The 14,762-nt window shown below is 41.6% G+C and overlaps 1 protein-coding gene across 1 annotated transcript in view; it reads right to left on the bottom strand.

Moving 5' to 3' along the window:
* LOC139349857 (AT-rich interactive domain-containing protein 5B-like) overlaps window positions 1-9,327 on the bottom strand; it is a 46,552-nt gene extending 37,225 nt beyond the window's left edge. The window contains exons 1-2 of the mRNA XM_070990879.1: window positions 9,210-9,327; window positions 8,726-8,980 (exon numbers count right to left, since the gene is read on the bottom strand). Coding sequence (XP_070846980.1) covers window positions 8,726-8,980; window positions 9,210-9,230 — 276 coding nt within the window. The 5' untranslated portion in view covers window positions 9,231-9,327. The remainder of the gene's footprint in view (window positions 1-8,725; window positions 8,981-9,209) is intronic.
* Window positions 9,328-14,762: the final 5,435 nt, after the last annotated feature.

Here is a 14,762-nt window from a genome sequence, read left to right as displayed (position 1 = left end):
CTGCACCATTGTGGTTCAATAATGATGCCCTTTATGCTTTACTACACTGGTAAACTCAAAATTGTTGTGCAACGCTGTAGGGACATCGACTAAATGGAAGTTTCGGTCCTATAATTATTCTTCATTTGGGGCCTGAACTGTTTCAAATGCAAATAATACATTTAGTGTCTGAATTATACAGTTTTTATCAGAGTTAAAATATTCATTATTTAAGGAAAGAAGAAAAATATCAACAAAATAGGTGATCCTAAACATTTGATGAATGTTAATGAGGAAATGATTATGAAAGTTTAAGAAACTAATGTATATACATATGGTATATTTGTAGTATTCCATTCGGCAGTGTCCACTACAACCTTATCCTGTAGCTAAGAAGATAAAGATACATATTGCAATGGTTTTTCACAGTATTTCTCTTTAAACCTGCATTTGATGTAGACTCATGCATCATTACTGCACCTACATGTATAGAAATTCAAAGCTTGTTCCACCAGGGCCTAGTTACAGTTACGAAGCTATGATTGGACAACTGTGTGGAGGAGGGATTTATCCAAGGGCCTTTATGTTAAAATAAGAGAGACCGTTACTCAAAAGAATTTCCACAAGGATTCACAAACAAATATTCAAACTACACTCAAAGAACAAGATTATCTGGATAAAAATTCACAGATGATAACAGCATGTGAACCTGAATTAGTTAAGGCTCATTTGAACAACAGGGTCGTGGTCCTGAGCCTGTAAGCTCATGCCAGTACCATGTGCTTCCTCCACCACTCCATCCTCCTCTGTATGTGCTGTAAATTTTGTTGAGGAGGTTTAAAGAAAATGTCCTTTTCCACCAAAACTAAACATATAATTATTTCCTATATATGGTCTTTTCGTTGATGTAAGTGTCAGCCTGAACTCAAGATTTAAGTGAAAACATTTATGCGGACATCTCTCAAGTAGTAACAAAAGAAGAGTTTACAATGTGGATACTGAGAGAGAACCCAATGTGGTAGTGCCCATAATGTACCACAAGCAATGCACAAAAACTTCAAATCATGTCTTCCAGCACAGAGCTCCACAAGGCAAACGGCAGATTTACAGTGAACTGGGCAGTTTTTAGTTTATCTGGTGGAGGACAAATAATCTCAAATTATCACTTTGTTTTTTGGTTTCCTGTGTCAGGGAAAATGTGTTTGCTTTCAAAACTCTTAAATTGGCTGCATATCACAGAAATAGCGAAAACACATCTTGATGTGGGGTAGATTTTTTTCCCTTTATAAAAGAGTAATCTGATCATCTGCTTCTGCCAGAGGAGGAAAGTAAAACAATGTGGAGAAAGGGGGAGTTGTTTTCTTTGCAATATGGGCTGACTCATATAATTACAATAACCAAGAGCAGAAACAAGATGACACAGATTAGTTGATTACACAATAATGTGCGGAGTAAAGGTTTCCAAGAAATTCACAGTGTTACTGGATGAACATCTCAGTGCTTTGTTATGCAAGTGATGACATGAGACAAAGTCAGTACACATACTGTATCCATAAAGCTGTAACAATATTCTTGCGCAGAAGAAATGCCACTGTGCATGATTAAGTCAAAATTAATTAAAGCATTTTTGATTGCGACACAATGGATTCACAACCACACAGGGCATCAGTTAACTACAGGTGTCTCGTGAATTGAAGACATGCTGTTGAAGATTTTGTCTATCCAAATTTTGCCACCCAACACCTCTTGCCTCATAACTGTGTGACTGTCAGTGTGACTAGTTATGACATTTAACATGTAGTCTGCATTTTATTTCATGGGTATTATCATTTCATTTTGTGAAACCTTCACTGTCTTTGACAGCACGCAGGAGACATTATGAGTGGAACAAATAATTAATGTTACGATACACTAAATGTCCAGTTCATGGATGACAATTCTAAGAATTGATTGTGATTGATTTATTTTCTAATTTTCTGCTCCCAACATTTTGGACATCCTGGTCAAAGGTGCGTTCACCTTTGCACAGCGTTACTGGGAATATTTCTATCTAACGTACGTTCACTGCCCAACAAACTGGAGGAACTACAACTGCTATTGGGTAAAAACAAGGACCTTTCTTCATCTGCGGTTTTGTGCTTCATTGAGACGTGGCTGTGTGGATTAATACCGGACTCTGCGCTGCAGCTGGCTGGCTTCCAACTCTACTGCGCGGACAGAGACACGGAACTTTCCAGCAAAACTAAAGGTGGAGGAATCTGTTTCTACATCAACAGTAGTTGGTGCAACGACGTGACAGTGATTCAGCAGCACTGTTCCCCTGACCTGGAATCTTTTATCATAAACTGTAAGCCTTTGTATTCACCCAGTGATTTTGCTTCATTCATTCTGGTTGGCGTTTACATCCCACCGCAGGCCAACGTGCAGGATGCACAGCGTATGCTTGCAGACCAGATACTGCATGTGGAGCGGACCAACCCAGACTCTTTAGTTATTGTCCTTGGTGACTTTAACAAAGGTAACCTCACTCACGAACTCCCTACATACAGACAGTTTATTAAATGGCCGACCAGAGAGGAGAATATTCTGGATCACTGTTACACCACAGTCAGGGATGCTTCTCACGCCCTCCCTCGTGCTGCACTGGGCCACTCTGACCATGTCAGGATCCACCTGATTCCTGCGTACAGGCAGAAACTAAAGCTCTGCAAACCTGTAGTGAGGACATCAAGGAAGTGGACCAGTGAGGCTGTGGAGGATCTCCAGGCATGTTTGGACTCTACTGACTGGGATGTGTTCAGGACTGATACCAACAGTCTGGATGAGTACACGGAGGCTGTAACGTCCTACATCAGCTTCTGTGAGGACTACTGTGTTCCATCACGCACCAGGGTGAGTTGACACCTCTCAACAGCTCCAGCTCCGTGCCACGTGCCAGCCTGCTTCAAGTCTTCAACCATCATCCCTGTTCCCAAGAAGCCAAGGACCACAGGACTTGACGACTTCAGACCCATTGCCCTGACCTCTGTGGCCATGAAGTCCTTTGAGCGCCTTGTGCTCTCACACCTCAAGGACATCACCGACCCTCTTCTGGACCCCCTGCAGTTTGCCTACAGAGCCAACAGGTCTGTAGACGATGCAGTCAACTTGGCCCTCCACTTCATCCTCCAGCACCTGGACTCTGCAGGAACCTATGCCAGGATCCTGTTTTGTGGATTTCAGCTCTGCTTTTAACACCATCATCCCAACCCTGCTTCAGGAGAAGCTCTCCCAGTTGAGCGTGCCTGACTCCACCTGCAGGTGGATTACAGACTTCCTGTCTGACAGGAAACAGTGCGTGAAGCTGGGGAGACACGTCTCTGACTCAAAGACCATCAGCACCGGATCCCCTCAGGGCCGCGTTCTTTCTCCTCTGCTCTTCTCCTTGTACATGAACAGCTGCACCTCCAGTCACCAGTCCGTCAAGCTCCTGAAGTTTGTGGACGACACCACCCTCATCAGACTCATCTCTGATGGCGACAAGTCTGCCTACAGGTGGGAGGTTGACCATCTGGTGACCTGGTGCAACCAGAACAACCTGGAGCTCAACGCTCTAAAGACAGTGGAGAGTCCATCCTCACTTCCTCCATCACCATCTGGTACGCTGCTGCTACCGCCAAGGGCAAGGGCAAACTGCAGCGTGTCATTCAGTCTGCAGGGAAGGTGATTGACTGCAATCTCCCGTCTCTTCAGGACTTGTACACCTCCAGGTAGGGATGGGAATTGATAAGAATTTAACGGATAGAGGTGCGCGAGACCTGCTGGTGCCCACTGCAGCCTCTGAGCCAGTGTGAGAGCTGGCCTCTGAGCCAGCCTGACTCTAGCAGTCATCGTCATTTTAATTTGATGGAAGGACATCGAGATGATTCATATGGCGAAAGCAGTTTACACAGTGAAATGGCGCTAACCTTAACACAACAGACACGGCATGTAAGAGTACAACATTACCTTCGGCACTAATATCAGATGATGCCCTGGTGTTTGCTCTGCTGCTAGATTCACAAGCGTCACTAAGTAGCGTATCAAACACGTGACATTCCTGCAAGTGAATTGCATGCTGTGTGGACAAATGTTTTAGCATATTGGAGGTATTTCCCCCCTTTTGAAGAAATGGAAACTTTGCACGTGTTGCAAGTGGCCCTGGTGTCATCTTTTCGTGTGAAATATAGCCATACTTTGAAGTGTGTCTGCCTTGACGCCATATCGGCTACGTTCTAAACCAAAACAATGCAGCGTGCGTGACGTTATCACGTCTGTGCAAGACAGGCAGAATCGATAAGGAGAATCGTTAAGCAGGCAGGCAAACAATTCCAAGGAATTGAACTACTGGGAGCTGGTTCTCAAAAAGAACCGGTTCTCGATTCCCATCCCTGCCTCCAGGATCCTGAGCCGTGCAGGAAAGATTGTGGTTGATCCCTCCCACCCCAGACACAAACTCTTTGAGACACCCCCCCTCTGACAGGAGGCTGCGGTTCATCGGGACCAAAACCTCACGCCACAAGAACAGTTTTTTCCCGTCTGCTGTCAGCCTTATCAACAAGGAACCCCCTTCACACTCTTCACAATCCACCTCTGCCTCTACTTGTAACATTGACATTGGCATAACTCTACGCGTTACATTAACGCTCAGCTTGGATTTCCTTATTATTTTACTGTATCACTGTCAGCTATATTGCTCTTTTTATTCGGAAAAACAGACTGTGTATATATATATTTATATTGTTATATTTTTTTTACTTTTTAATAGTTTATTTTTAGAAGATTTGTCATGCACCAACATCACCAAAACAAATCTACTTGGCAATAAAGCTTTTTCTGATTCTGATTCAGATTCTGATTCTAAGAATCACTGTGTATTCTGAAAATACTGTAAATGATTTGAATGGTTAAAGATCTGAACAGGCAAATGCACTGTAAACTGATGTAGTGGGAACATAAGCATAAACACACAGTCCTCTTGCAGTTGAACAGTGGTGTTAGAGACTGGAGGTTCTCCCTCACAAAACAAATTGGCAGTTTTAAAGGGGAGCAGCAAAAGGACAAAGACAGGATCTGCATCGATCAGATTTATTCTAGCCGATATGATCCATTAAATTATGCAAGGATCAGCCCTGACACCGATCCTTGAGATTGGGCTGGGAAATCTCTATTAATTATGGGAGCCTGCCAAACAATGAGAGAAAATAACATTCAGGTCCTTGTATCTCTGTACTATTAATGCTTGGCCAAAGATGACATGTCTTTTTACTGTTCAAAAACACAAACAAGCAATAATATCATTGCCTCATGTCAGTTTCAGACAGGTAACTCGGAGGTAGCTCATAGTTGTCTCAAGTAAAAGACAGCAAATGGTGTTGATGGAATGCCACTCTAAGCTTAGTACGGCAGAAGCTCTGAAATTGGTCCTTGAGAATGTGGGGCTTTGAAACAGTCTGTCCTGTCCATCTGTGAAGATACTGAAGCTCTGGTGAAAGTTCAGTCACTTTTGTTTAAAATTTCTGCAATTTTTTTGCTCCCACTTTCCCACTCTGTCATAATTCCTTTAATACATTTCTGACGTCACCATATTTGGTCAATGATCTTTCTGCCCCGGTTCACTTCAGGCCTAGGATTGCACAACCCATCACCTCCCAATCATCACCCTCAGGATGATCCAGGTGTTTAGACTGAAAGGTTCCATCTTCTATCAGTGGGCTTTACTCCACCACCACCTGTCTCTAAAGTTTTGGGGACTCTACCTATCTCCTATCTTCATGGGCCCATGCTTATTGAAGCTGTATCTCATCAAAGGGGTCTAATCACCAAACTCATTTCCTGTTGTTAACATCAGTGAAGGTCAATCTCTCCTGATTGAAATGTTAGCTCAAACAGAGTGCAGCGTGTGCAGAGCTGTCAACTGTATGATTAGGGTTTTCAGCCACTTTTGAATACTGTCAGATGTGAACAACACACACATAACTCATTTATCCAACACCAGCAGTTTGTCATTATTACCATAACTGACTTGAACTGAAATTTGTAATTAGCTTGGTACAAGCTAAACTACCTTTATCTAGATTTATGTCAAATGATTTCTCATTTAAGTCATTTGTTAAGCAAAAATGCCAAACATTTAATGATTCCAGTTTCTCAAAGGTGATCGTTTGCTGATTGTCTTACTTTATAGTAAACTGGCTGACATTGCAAAACGTCTGATTACCTGAATTAGATTAGCTGAATGAAATTGTGCTGTGATTTTTCTGATGCTTTATGGCCCAAACCATCTTTAATCTATCCATCCATCCATTTTCTATACCGCCTATCCCTTTCGGGGTTGCGGGGGGGCTGGAGCCTATCCCAGCTTCAACGGGCAAGAGGCGGGGTACACCCTGAGCCGGTCGCCAGCCGATTGCAGGGCAACATGTGAAGACAGACAACCATTCACACTCACACCTAGGGGCAATTTAGAGTCACCAATCAACCTAATGAGCATGTTTTTGGTCTGTGGGAGGAAGTTGGAGTACCTGGAGAGAACCCGAGCATGCACAGGAAGAACATGCAAACTTCGCAGAGAAGGGTCCCGCCCGGGGATCGAACCAGTAACCTTCTTGCTGTGAGGCACGCGCACTACCTGCTTGCGCCACCGTGCCACCCACCATCATTAATTGGGCACATAATTGACAAATTAAGTGATGAAAATATATATCTGTTTGAAGCATGACTGCAAGAATATAAAGGTCACTGTAACCACAAAATCTATGAAACTCCTTTAAAGCAGCTTCAGTCTCTCTGCTTACAGCTGCAGCCTGCCTTGTAAAGCAGTGCTGCAGCCCAAAACCACTACACAGAGATTACAGCCAATGCATTCCAAATACAACATCCCAAACTACCTTGCTGAGTACTGCATAATACTGCTTTAATATCAATATTAATATTAATAGCACAGGGAGGCTTATTCAGTCACTGATGCTGTAAAATTAAATTAATCTGGAGACTGCAGCATTGTGACACAGTAACCTTCAGAAATGCCAATGGCTCCCTTCAAGGCACAACCATCATTAATCAATTCATAACGACAGAGAGCAGCAAAGTGCCAGCACATCTCTAATTTACTACAGGCCTTAATGCTACAATGCAAAATACATCTTGATAACAAACAATATAATCAAATACTGATCTTCAAAAAATAACTATGCAAATGTGTCACTAGTTAAATACTTTGCTCTAAATACAATCTTGAAATAAGAAACAGAAAATTGGAAAGGTATGATATTATCTTCCTTTTGTCTGGTAGAGCACTTATTTCAGCTGAAATGTGACAACTTAACTTGTCAGCTCATATCATGTCTTAAACCCCAAACACGTTTTCAAGCTCTAACCTGCCCATTTCAGCTGTCACTTACTCTTAGTGTATCCTGCCACAGACACACCACACATGAACACACACGTACTCCACACTAAAAAATAAAGAGGGCATCACATTTACGGTGAAGAGTCATCTCTGCACTCTTTGAACTATACCAGTAAAACATGAAAGGACACAATCATCTACATCAGTGTAACCAGGCATCAGATTACATGCGGATGCAACAAAAACTACTATCAATGTACTTAAAATCATTTCATGATATTATCATATCAAATTAGTGAGTACTTTAGGGGACCACACAATAAATTGTTCAATTCCTCTTCACATCAGTTTGTTCCTTGGTATCATTGGTTTGATTAAAGGGAAGCATGTATCTTATCAGCCCATTGTGTCACAGCATGCAGAAAGAGGAACAGATTGCTACATGTGATGTGAATCATAGCTAAATACAAAATCTAAAATCCGTGAGTCAGTTTCCTCTCAGAGCAGTCATACTCTTCACCACACTTCTCACCTCGCTTCAGGGCCAAACAAACAGGATTTCGTATTCTCCACCTCAATTACATACTGTAAAGTACTGTACTGTACTGTACCTCAAAGTAAAGAAGACTTTGAAACAGCATTTTGGAAACAAAAATTCACTGAACATTGAACTCAACACTGCAATTACATGATAAAACATGAAATGTTGTGTTGTCTTTAATTAGCATGAACATTTTACAGAGTTTGGTTGGTGGCTAGTTCACAATTTCCATTATGGGTGTGGTTCTGATGGAGGAATATGGGCACAGAGAGCTCTACAAAGTCCTGGTCCTATAGCTTGAAGAGCTTATCAACCGAAATAAATGTCCAGCAAAGGTTTCATTATTAATCTTTTCAGCACCAGAACAGGAATGTAAAGAACGTCAAGTTTTTCCAGAGTTGAAATGCGACACAAACATGGCCTGAACACATATTAAGTTACGTGGGGAAGTTTGTAAACAGACCAAACTCCGTTCAAAAGTCGGACATTTTAAGGCTTTGCCGATACTAACACAGACAGACCAAACTCCGTTGAAAATTCATGCATTTTTAGGGAATGATTATCTGCCAAGCTGAACACCAAATACGTCAACGTAACTAACTGAATGGCTGCTGAGCTGGGCAGCCTCAGAGCTTCACATATGTTCAGGCGTGCTACTTCACCCACAAACATTGAAAACTTGAATGAAAACTGAAAACATGGGTGTCATGGTGGCATACGATGCTGGGATAAACGCCCGAATAAAGGGTCACTGGGACAAACACGTAAATGATGACAGTTACAGGACAACTGAACAGCACGCAGCAGAGTGTGTGTGTGTGTGTTGGTTTAATTACCTCACCGTGACTGGCACTCCGCCCCTGCGGGGTGTCCTCTGGTAGAAAATAAAGTTTGGAGCTGGACAGGAGATGGTGACTGGTCCTTTCCTCCCAGAGCAGCTGCAGCTCGGCGACGCACAGCGGCTCTCCCGGCTGACAGCGTACGAAGAAGAAGTCCCCCAGCGCCAGCAGCCGTTCCCGACGGTCCAGCTGGAATCGAAAACCCCTGTAGAAAATATACGGTCCGTGGAAACCGCATGGTGAGCCTACCCACTGCGGACAAATGGAAGAATGAGCGAGTGGAGAAAAAGACCGAAAGTCATAGCGTAAAATGAATCCCAAGATTTCACTTTATGAGCATCGTCACATATTATTCATTAATATTCCCCCATATTACTGCATTGTCGCCTTTTAACAAGTCCGTAGTGGAGATAACTGATCCGAATAAAATAGCAATATAACAACAACAACAACAACAACAACAACAATAATGATAGCGTACCGTGAGTGGGGCAGACTCCATCTCGTCTTTGCAGACTGATTAAACTCTCAACATGTTTTTTCCAAACTTGTCGTCTTGAATGGGCTGCAGGTCGGTCCTGGAAGGCTGCAGAATGAGCGCAGAGAGGAAGCAGCTTCTCGTCAATATCAAGAGGGAAGAGCTCACACACGCTGCCAGTAAAATGTACAAAAATGAGCCAACAATTTCACTGGACGATATGTTTACACAGACTCATTTTGGTTCGGAATTTCCATCCGGGGAAATCATTTTAGAAGTAGACAACATCGCAGTGAGCCCACAGCCTCTTGATAATCTACTGTGAATCCCTAAAAAAAATACCAAAACGTGGAATTAGCACAAACTGCTCTCACACATGTATTAGAATGAGGTTTGCTAAGAATATCTAGAGTTTCTGTTTTTATTGCTTTCATTTTAAGAGTTTAATGTCGCCATTTATATTATTATTAGTCTACGGATTTGATAGGACCTGTAACAAGGACAACTCTGTGTGTGTGTGTGTGTGTGTGTGTGTGTGTGTGAGAGAGAGAGAGAGAGAGAGAGAGAGAGAGAGAGAGAGAGAGAGAGAGAGAGAGAGAGAAACATACAGGCAGACTCTGCTTAAAATGGGATGAACAATTTATTTATTTTTTTTAATTTTTTGATAATGTCTAATAGTGTTGTATTTAATTGTAATCTTGGGTGACCAGCAGGGGCCTTTGCTCTGCTCTCTCTTTCATCCTCTCGTCTTATCTTCTCTCCTTCCCTCTCTGTCTAGGTCCTGTCCTACTTAGATCTCCAGCCACTGGCCTCTTGCTTCATATTTTTCTGGAATTTTAGATACTGCCATCGTTGTGATATTAATACAGCAATTGTTGTCTCCTTGGGACAAAGGGAAAACTACATTTTCTCATAAGAAAAGTTTTGTTTTTGTTGTTCTGGGGTGTCGGAAATAATAATGTGTGTCATAGTGGAGGAAAATTGGTGCAGCATCTGAGATGTCTTAGGATGTCTCATGCCCCAACATTGTGTCAGAATGTCTATGCTTCCTTTCATTAAGTTTGACAGCTTCTACAACATGTTCAGTGATGTTGACTCGTAAGAGTACAGGGGCCACTAGTCAAATGTGAACACGAAGAAGAGTGAGACAGTAGTTTTATTTCATTTCAGTGAACCTGTAACAATATGAGTATTATTCTAAAAAAGAAGTTGCAGCTGTGGTTGTAATGTCTCAACGTGCACACTACTTCTACTTATGGGGAAGAAAAAGACAGAGACCATCTTCACCGCTTGGTAACCACCACTGGTTCCTGCTTTATTTTCACCCATAAAACCCTGATTACATACAGAAACATCAGTTGATGGTCGTGGTGGAAAGTTGAAGTTTTACTCAAGTATTGCACTTAAGTAAAACGTTGAGGAACTTTTAATTTTATGTCACTTTTTACATCTGCACCACCACAAAGGGAATTATTTCACTTTTTACTGCTCCATTTATCTGACATCTATAGTTAGTAGTTTGTTTGCAGATTAAAGATTTTACATAAAAACCTAATTTTCTGAAATGCACTGTTAAAAATAAATCAGTGGTTTCCAACTTGACTTGTGAGCTCTTCCAAAAAAATAAAATAAAATAAAATAAAATAAAATAAAATAAAATAAAATAAAATAAAATAAAATAAAATAAAATAAAATAAAATAAAATAAAAAAAATTAGCATATAGCTTATGAGTTCCATCAAAGAGACATTTCCCCTCGAAACTCCTCACTCATCCATCCATCCATCCATTTTCTATCCCTTTCGGGGTTGCGGGGGGGCTGGAGCCTATCCCAGCTGTCAACGGGCGAGAGGCGGGGTACACCCTGGACCGGTCGCCAGCCGATCGCAGGGCACTCCTCACACAGTTTCTCTTAAATAACTGTCCCAAGGCCCAATGGGGTCACATTATTTAAGATTTTACAAATGAGATGAGACAGAAGTTAAGAGTACAGTAAAGTCGCTGTACATCATACAAATCATGAAACATGCTCTGATTGGTCGGGGTCCAACATGTGAACTGCTGTTTCCCTTGGCCAAATCGCAGCAACAATGTATGGCTCTATGAACACCTCAAAAGGCATTAGTATGTCTACTCTGCTCAGGAAACAATCTATATCATTGTGATATTGGCAGCACAGACTGGTATGTCCATAAAGCCTGACCTTTGTCACAGTTTTCATGCCACAATTGTCCACTACCCCCTCCCACCCTCACCCATATATCACCTCAGCATTACTGCATTATAGCACTTAAAGGTGCAGAAAGCAAACTTACTGCAGTCACTGCAGAGTGATATTATGGCAAGAGAGATGAATGATGAATACAGACAGCCATAGAATTGCTCCCTCATTATGTAAGAAACAATAATGCCTGAGAGGAGATGAAATCGAGTTGCTGAAATGAAGCTTGTGACTCATATTAACATGAGAAAATGGGGGAAAAATATTAAATTCAGTTCTGGAGGAGCAGTTGCTGAGTGTGTTTGGCAGGGTTTTTCTTTGGGAGGGGTTGAAGGTGGGGACTGTGGTGGTAATTCTGTAGTGAAAACAGGGTTTTAGATTACATGGTGAAGCAGGAATGTATGGGGGCCAGGAGAGGCAGGCAGGCATGCACCACCATCAACAACATCTGGACACATTAGACTGCAACTGAGAGTGGGTGTGTCTGTGAATGCACCCTGAGGGAGAGATTATGTTTGTAGTATTGTTATTACAGCAAGATCACTGTAGTGGTTTCTGTACTGTCATTTGCTCCAACTGCTAACAAATTAAACAAGAGCTGAGGAACAATATGGCCACTATGTGTGTGTGTGTGGTAAAGGTTAGTGCAGCAGTCAGTGTGCCATGTTATGTGTTATCCTTTGGCTACGTATAGTGTTAAGGACTGCTATGGCTGGAAGAAAATTCTTCATCAGCAGTCTTATAAATAACTGCATAATTTGGATTATGTGGTTAGACTATTGCACTATGCAGGATCTTTATATGAACTTTAACATTATTGAGAATAAATAATGTTTTACGATGCAACTAAAATTTTCATACTGTACACTCAAATAATGTTCAATAAAATGTATGTACAAACTCAGTCCATTCAACATTTTTTTTAGCTCAAGGTCTACTTAGCAGATTCCCAAACCTTAAGCCACAGGCTGTGGCCTTCATCAGCAGATGAAATTCCATACTGAGGTCATGGGATGACTTGAAATATCTCCATGGCAGGGTAAACTCCATCCACTGATGAAGGTCACAAGATGTGGCTGATAGCCCAGAAGAAACCTGGTAAATTGACTATTTTCTTCTCAAGTGTATTTAATTCCAATGCTTACATTGGCGACCTTCTATTTCCTGCCTTTGGATAATTAGCTTTTTATTGGCCACTGTATTATTAAAATAGATGCAAATGTATCACAGATGCCTTTTTTAAATTAGATACATGTGTCACAGCTCCAGGTTCATTCCCACATTGCCAAATTAGGACAGGGAGAAGTACCTTTGGTCAGGAAACTTTGCACCCACCTACAATATGTATATATGAGGTATGTCTGTTATCTGGTGTCAGATCATGAAACTCCAATCATGAAACCGCAACGGGTCAGTATAGCATATTAAACAAGTGCCAAGTTAAATCCAAACTCATCCATCCTGCAGAAATACACAGAACCTTAGGAGAGTGATCTCAGTTAAGTAGTGCTGATTTTTTTTTTTTAGAGGGATGTAATTAGACATCTGCTTCATGAACTCAGTGGTTATATTCTGCACTGATTAAAAGCAGTAAATCTCTGTTTGATTGGGATCGTGTTTCCTCCAAAGCTGCTGAGTAACACTGATGTCATTGTAAGAGCAGAGGTCAGTGATTCTTCCAGGACTTCCAGCTGAAAAATCAAGTATTGTTTTATAGGCCTCTAGACAGTCAAAATCTGGCTTTGGCAGATTTCAGACACTCATTTTTCTTACAGTTTTGTGCTATTTCAGTTTTCAGTTGTTCTTGCTTCGTCTTTGAAATGTTCAGGATCAGGTCTTTCCAAAGATAAAACTATTGCATCAGCTGGCAAGAGGAAGTCAAGCCATGTGACAGAGGAAGGAACTTGATAAACTCATTCAGAGATACTTGAGGTGGAAGTCTCTTTCTCATCTTTAATGGTTTTAATGTTGGAATTAGTTTATTTACATCCACCAGTAAACCCTGCCTCAACTCTTCCCATTAGCTTAAAAAATATGTCTAGCATATGCATGCAAAACTGTACATTACCTTTACAAATGAAATTATTTGATGAAGGAAAAGTTTAAAACATGAAACAAGAAGAATTTATCTCAAGGTCCACTTACTGGGCTGCACAGTGGCGCAAGCAGGTAGTGCGCGTGCCTCACAGCAAGAAGGTTGCCGGTTCAATCCCCGGACGGGCCTTTCTGTTTGCATGTTCTTCCCGTGCATGCGTGGGTTCTCTCCGGGTACTCCGGCTTCCTCCCACAGACCAAAAACATGCTCATTAGGTTGATTGGTGACTCTAAATTGTCCGTAGGTGTGAGTGTGAGCGTGAATGGTTGTTTGTCTTGTGTGTTGCCCTGCGATCGACTGGCGACCGGTTCAGGGTGTACCCCGCCTCTCGCCCATTGACAGCTGGGATAGGCTCCAGCCCCCCCGCAACCCCGAAAGGGATAGGCGGTACATGGATGGATGGATGGATGGTCCACTTACTGGCCTTTTACAGAGTTTTCAACTAGATCTGATACTGATTAATGAATGTTAACACTTTCTCTTTTTCATGGATATGACCTCTCTTCCTCCTCCCCTTGATCTCAGAAGACATGTATCTGTCACTTAATTTAGAGGTAAAACTGTGATGGATGTTTATACTAGTTTGGGTCGTAACTGTACCATTTGAATTTCTTTCCTCTTCCAAATAATTCTGATCATCGGTGCCAGGGCTGGAGTGGGACTCATTTTCAGCCCTGGAGTTTCATGCCTCAAACCAGTCCACTTTAGATCAAGACCTATTATTATTGAAATCATGTAATTATAACCTTACATTTTAAGTCTACAATAGCGCACTGTTATGTAAAGCCTTGTAATTCAGTGTATTTTTCTAAAATTAATATAAGTAAATAAGTATAAATTAATATAAGTAAGGGTTGCTTCACAATGTAGATTTATATCAACATGAGTGCACAACCTCAACATTATTCTTTACAACACATCCTTTTCAACAATATCTGAATCTATATTCTGTTCAAACAAGTGTTGGTTTGGGCATGGAAAGTGGTTATATTGGAGCAAATGCTTGCTTGTTCACACACTCTGTCATACAGCTCACCTGTTCCTTCCATACTGACAGGAGCAATCCCCTCATCACTGCTGGCTCCTGGCTCTGCTTCCGACACTAAATCACATTTTAAAAATGGTCATAATTCTCAGCACAAATCTCCCCTTTTTACAAAGCCTTCTGATCAATTCAGGTCAGTCTCATTAATGTAGCGCTGAATCATCTAGCATCTCAGGGCACTTTTCATATAGAGCAG

The sequence above is a fragment of the Chaetodon trifascialis genome, chromosome 21, assembly GCF_039877785.1.
Source record: "Chaetodon trifascialis isolate fChaTrf1 chromosome 21, fChaTrf1.hap1, whole genome shotgun sequence".
In the NCBI taxonomy this organism is placed as follows: domain Eukaryota; kingdom Metazoa; phylum Chordata; class Actinopteri; order Chaetodontiformes; family Chaetodontidae; genus Chaetodon; species Chaetodon trifascialis.
The sequence above is the reverse complement of the archived record's forward strand: the minus strand, read 5'-3'. Positions and strand labels throughout refer to the sequence as shown.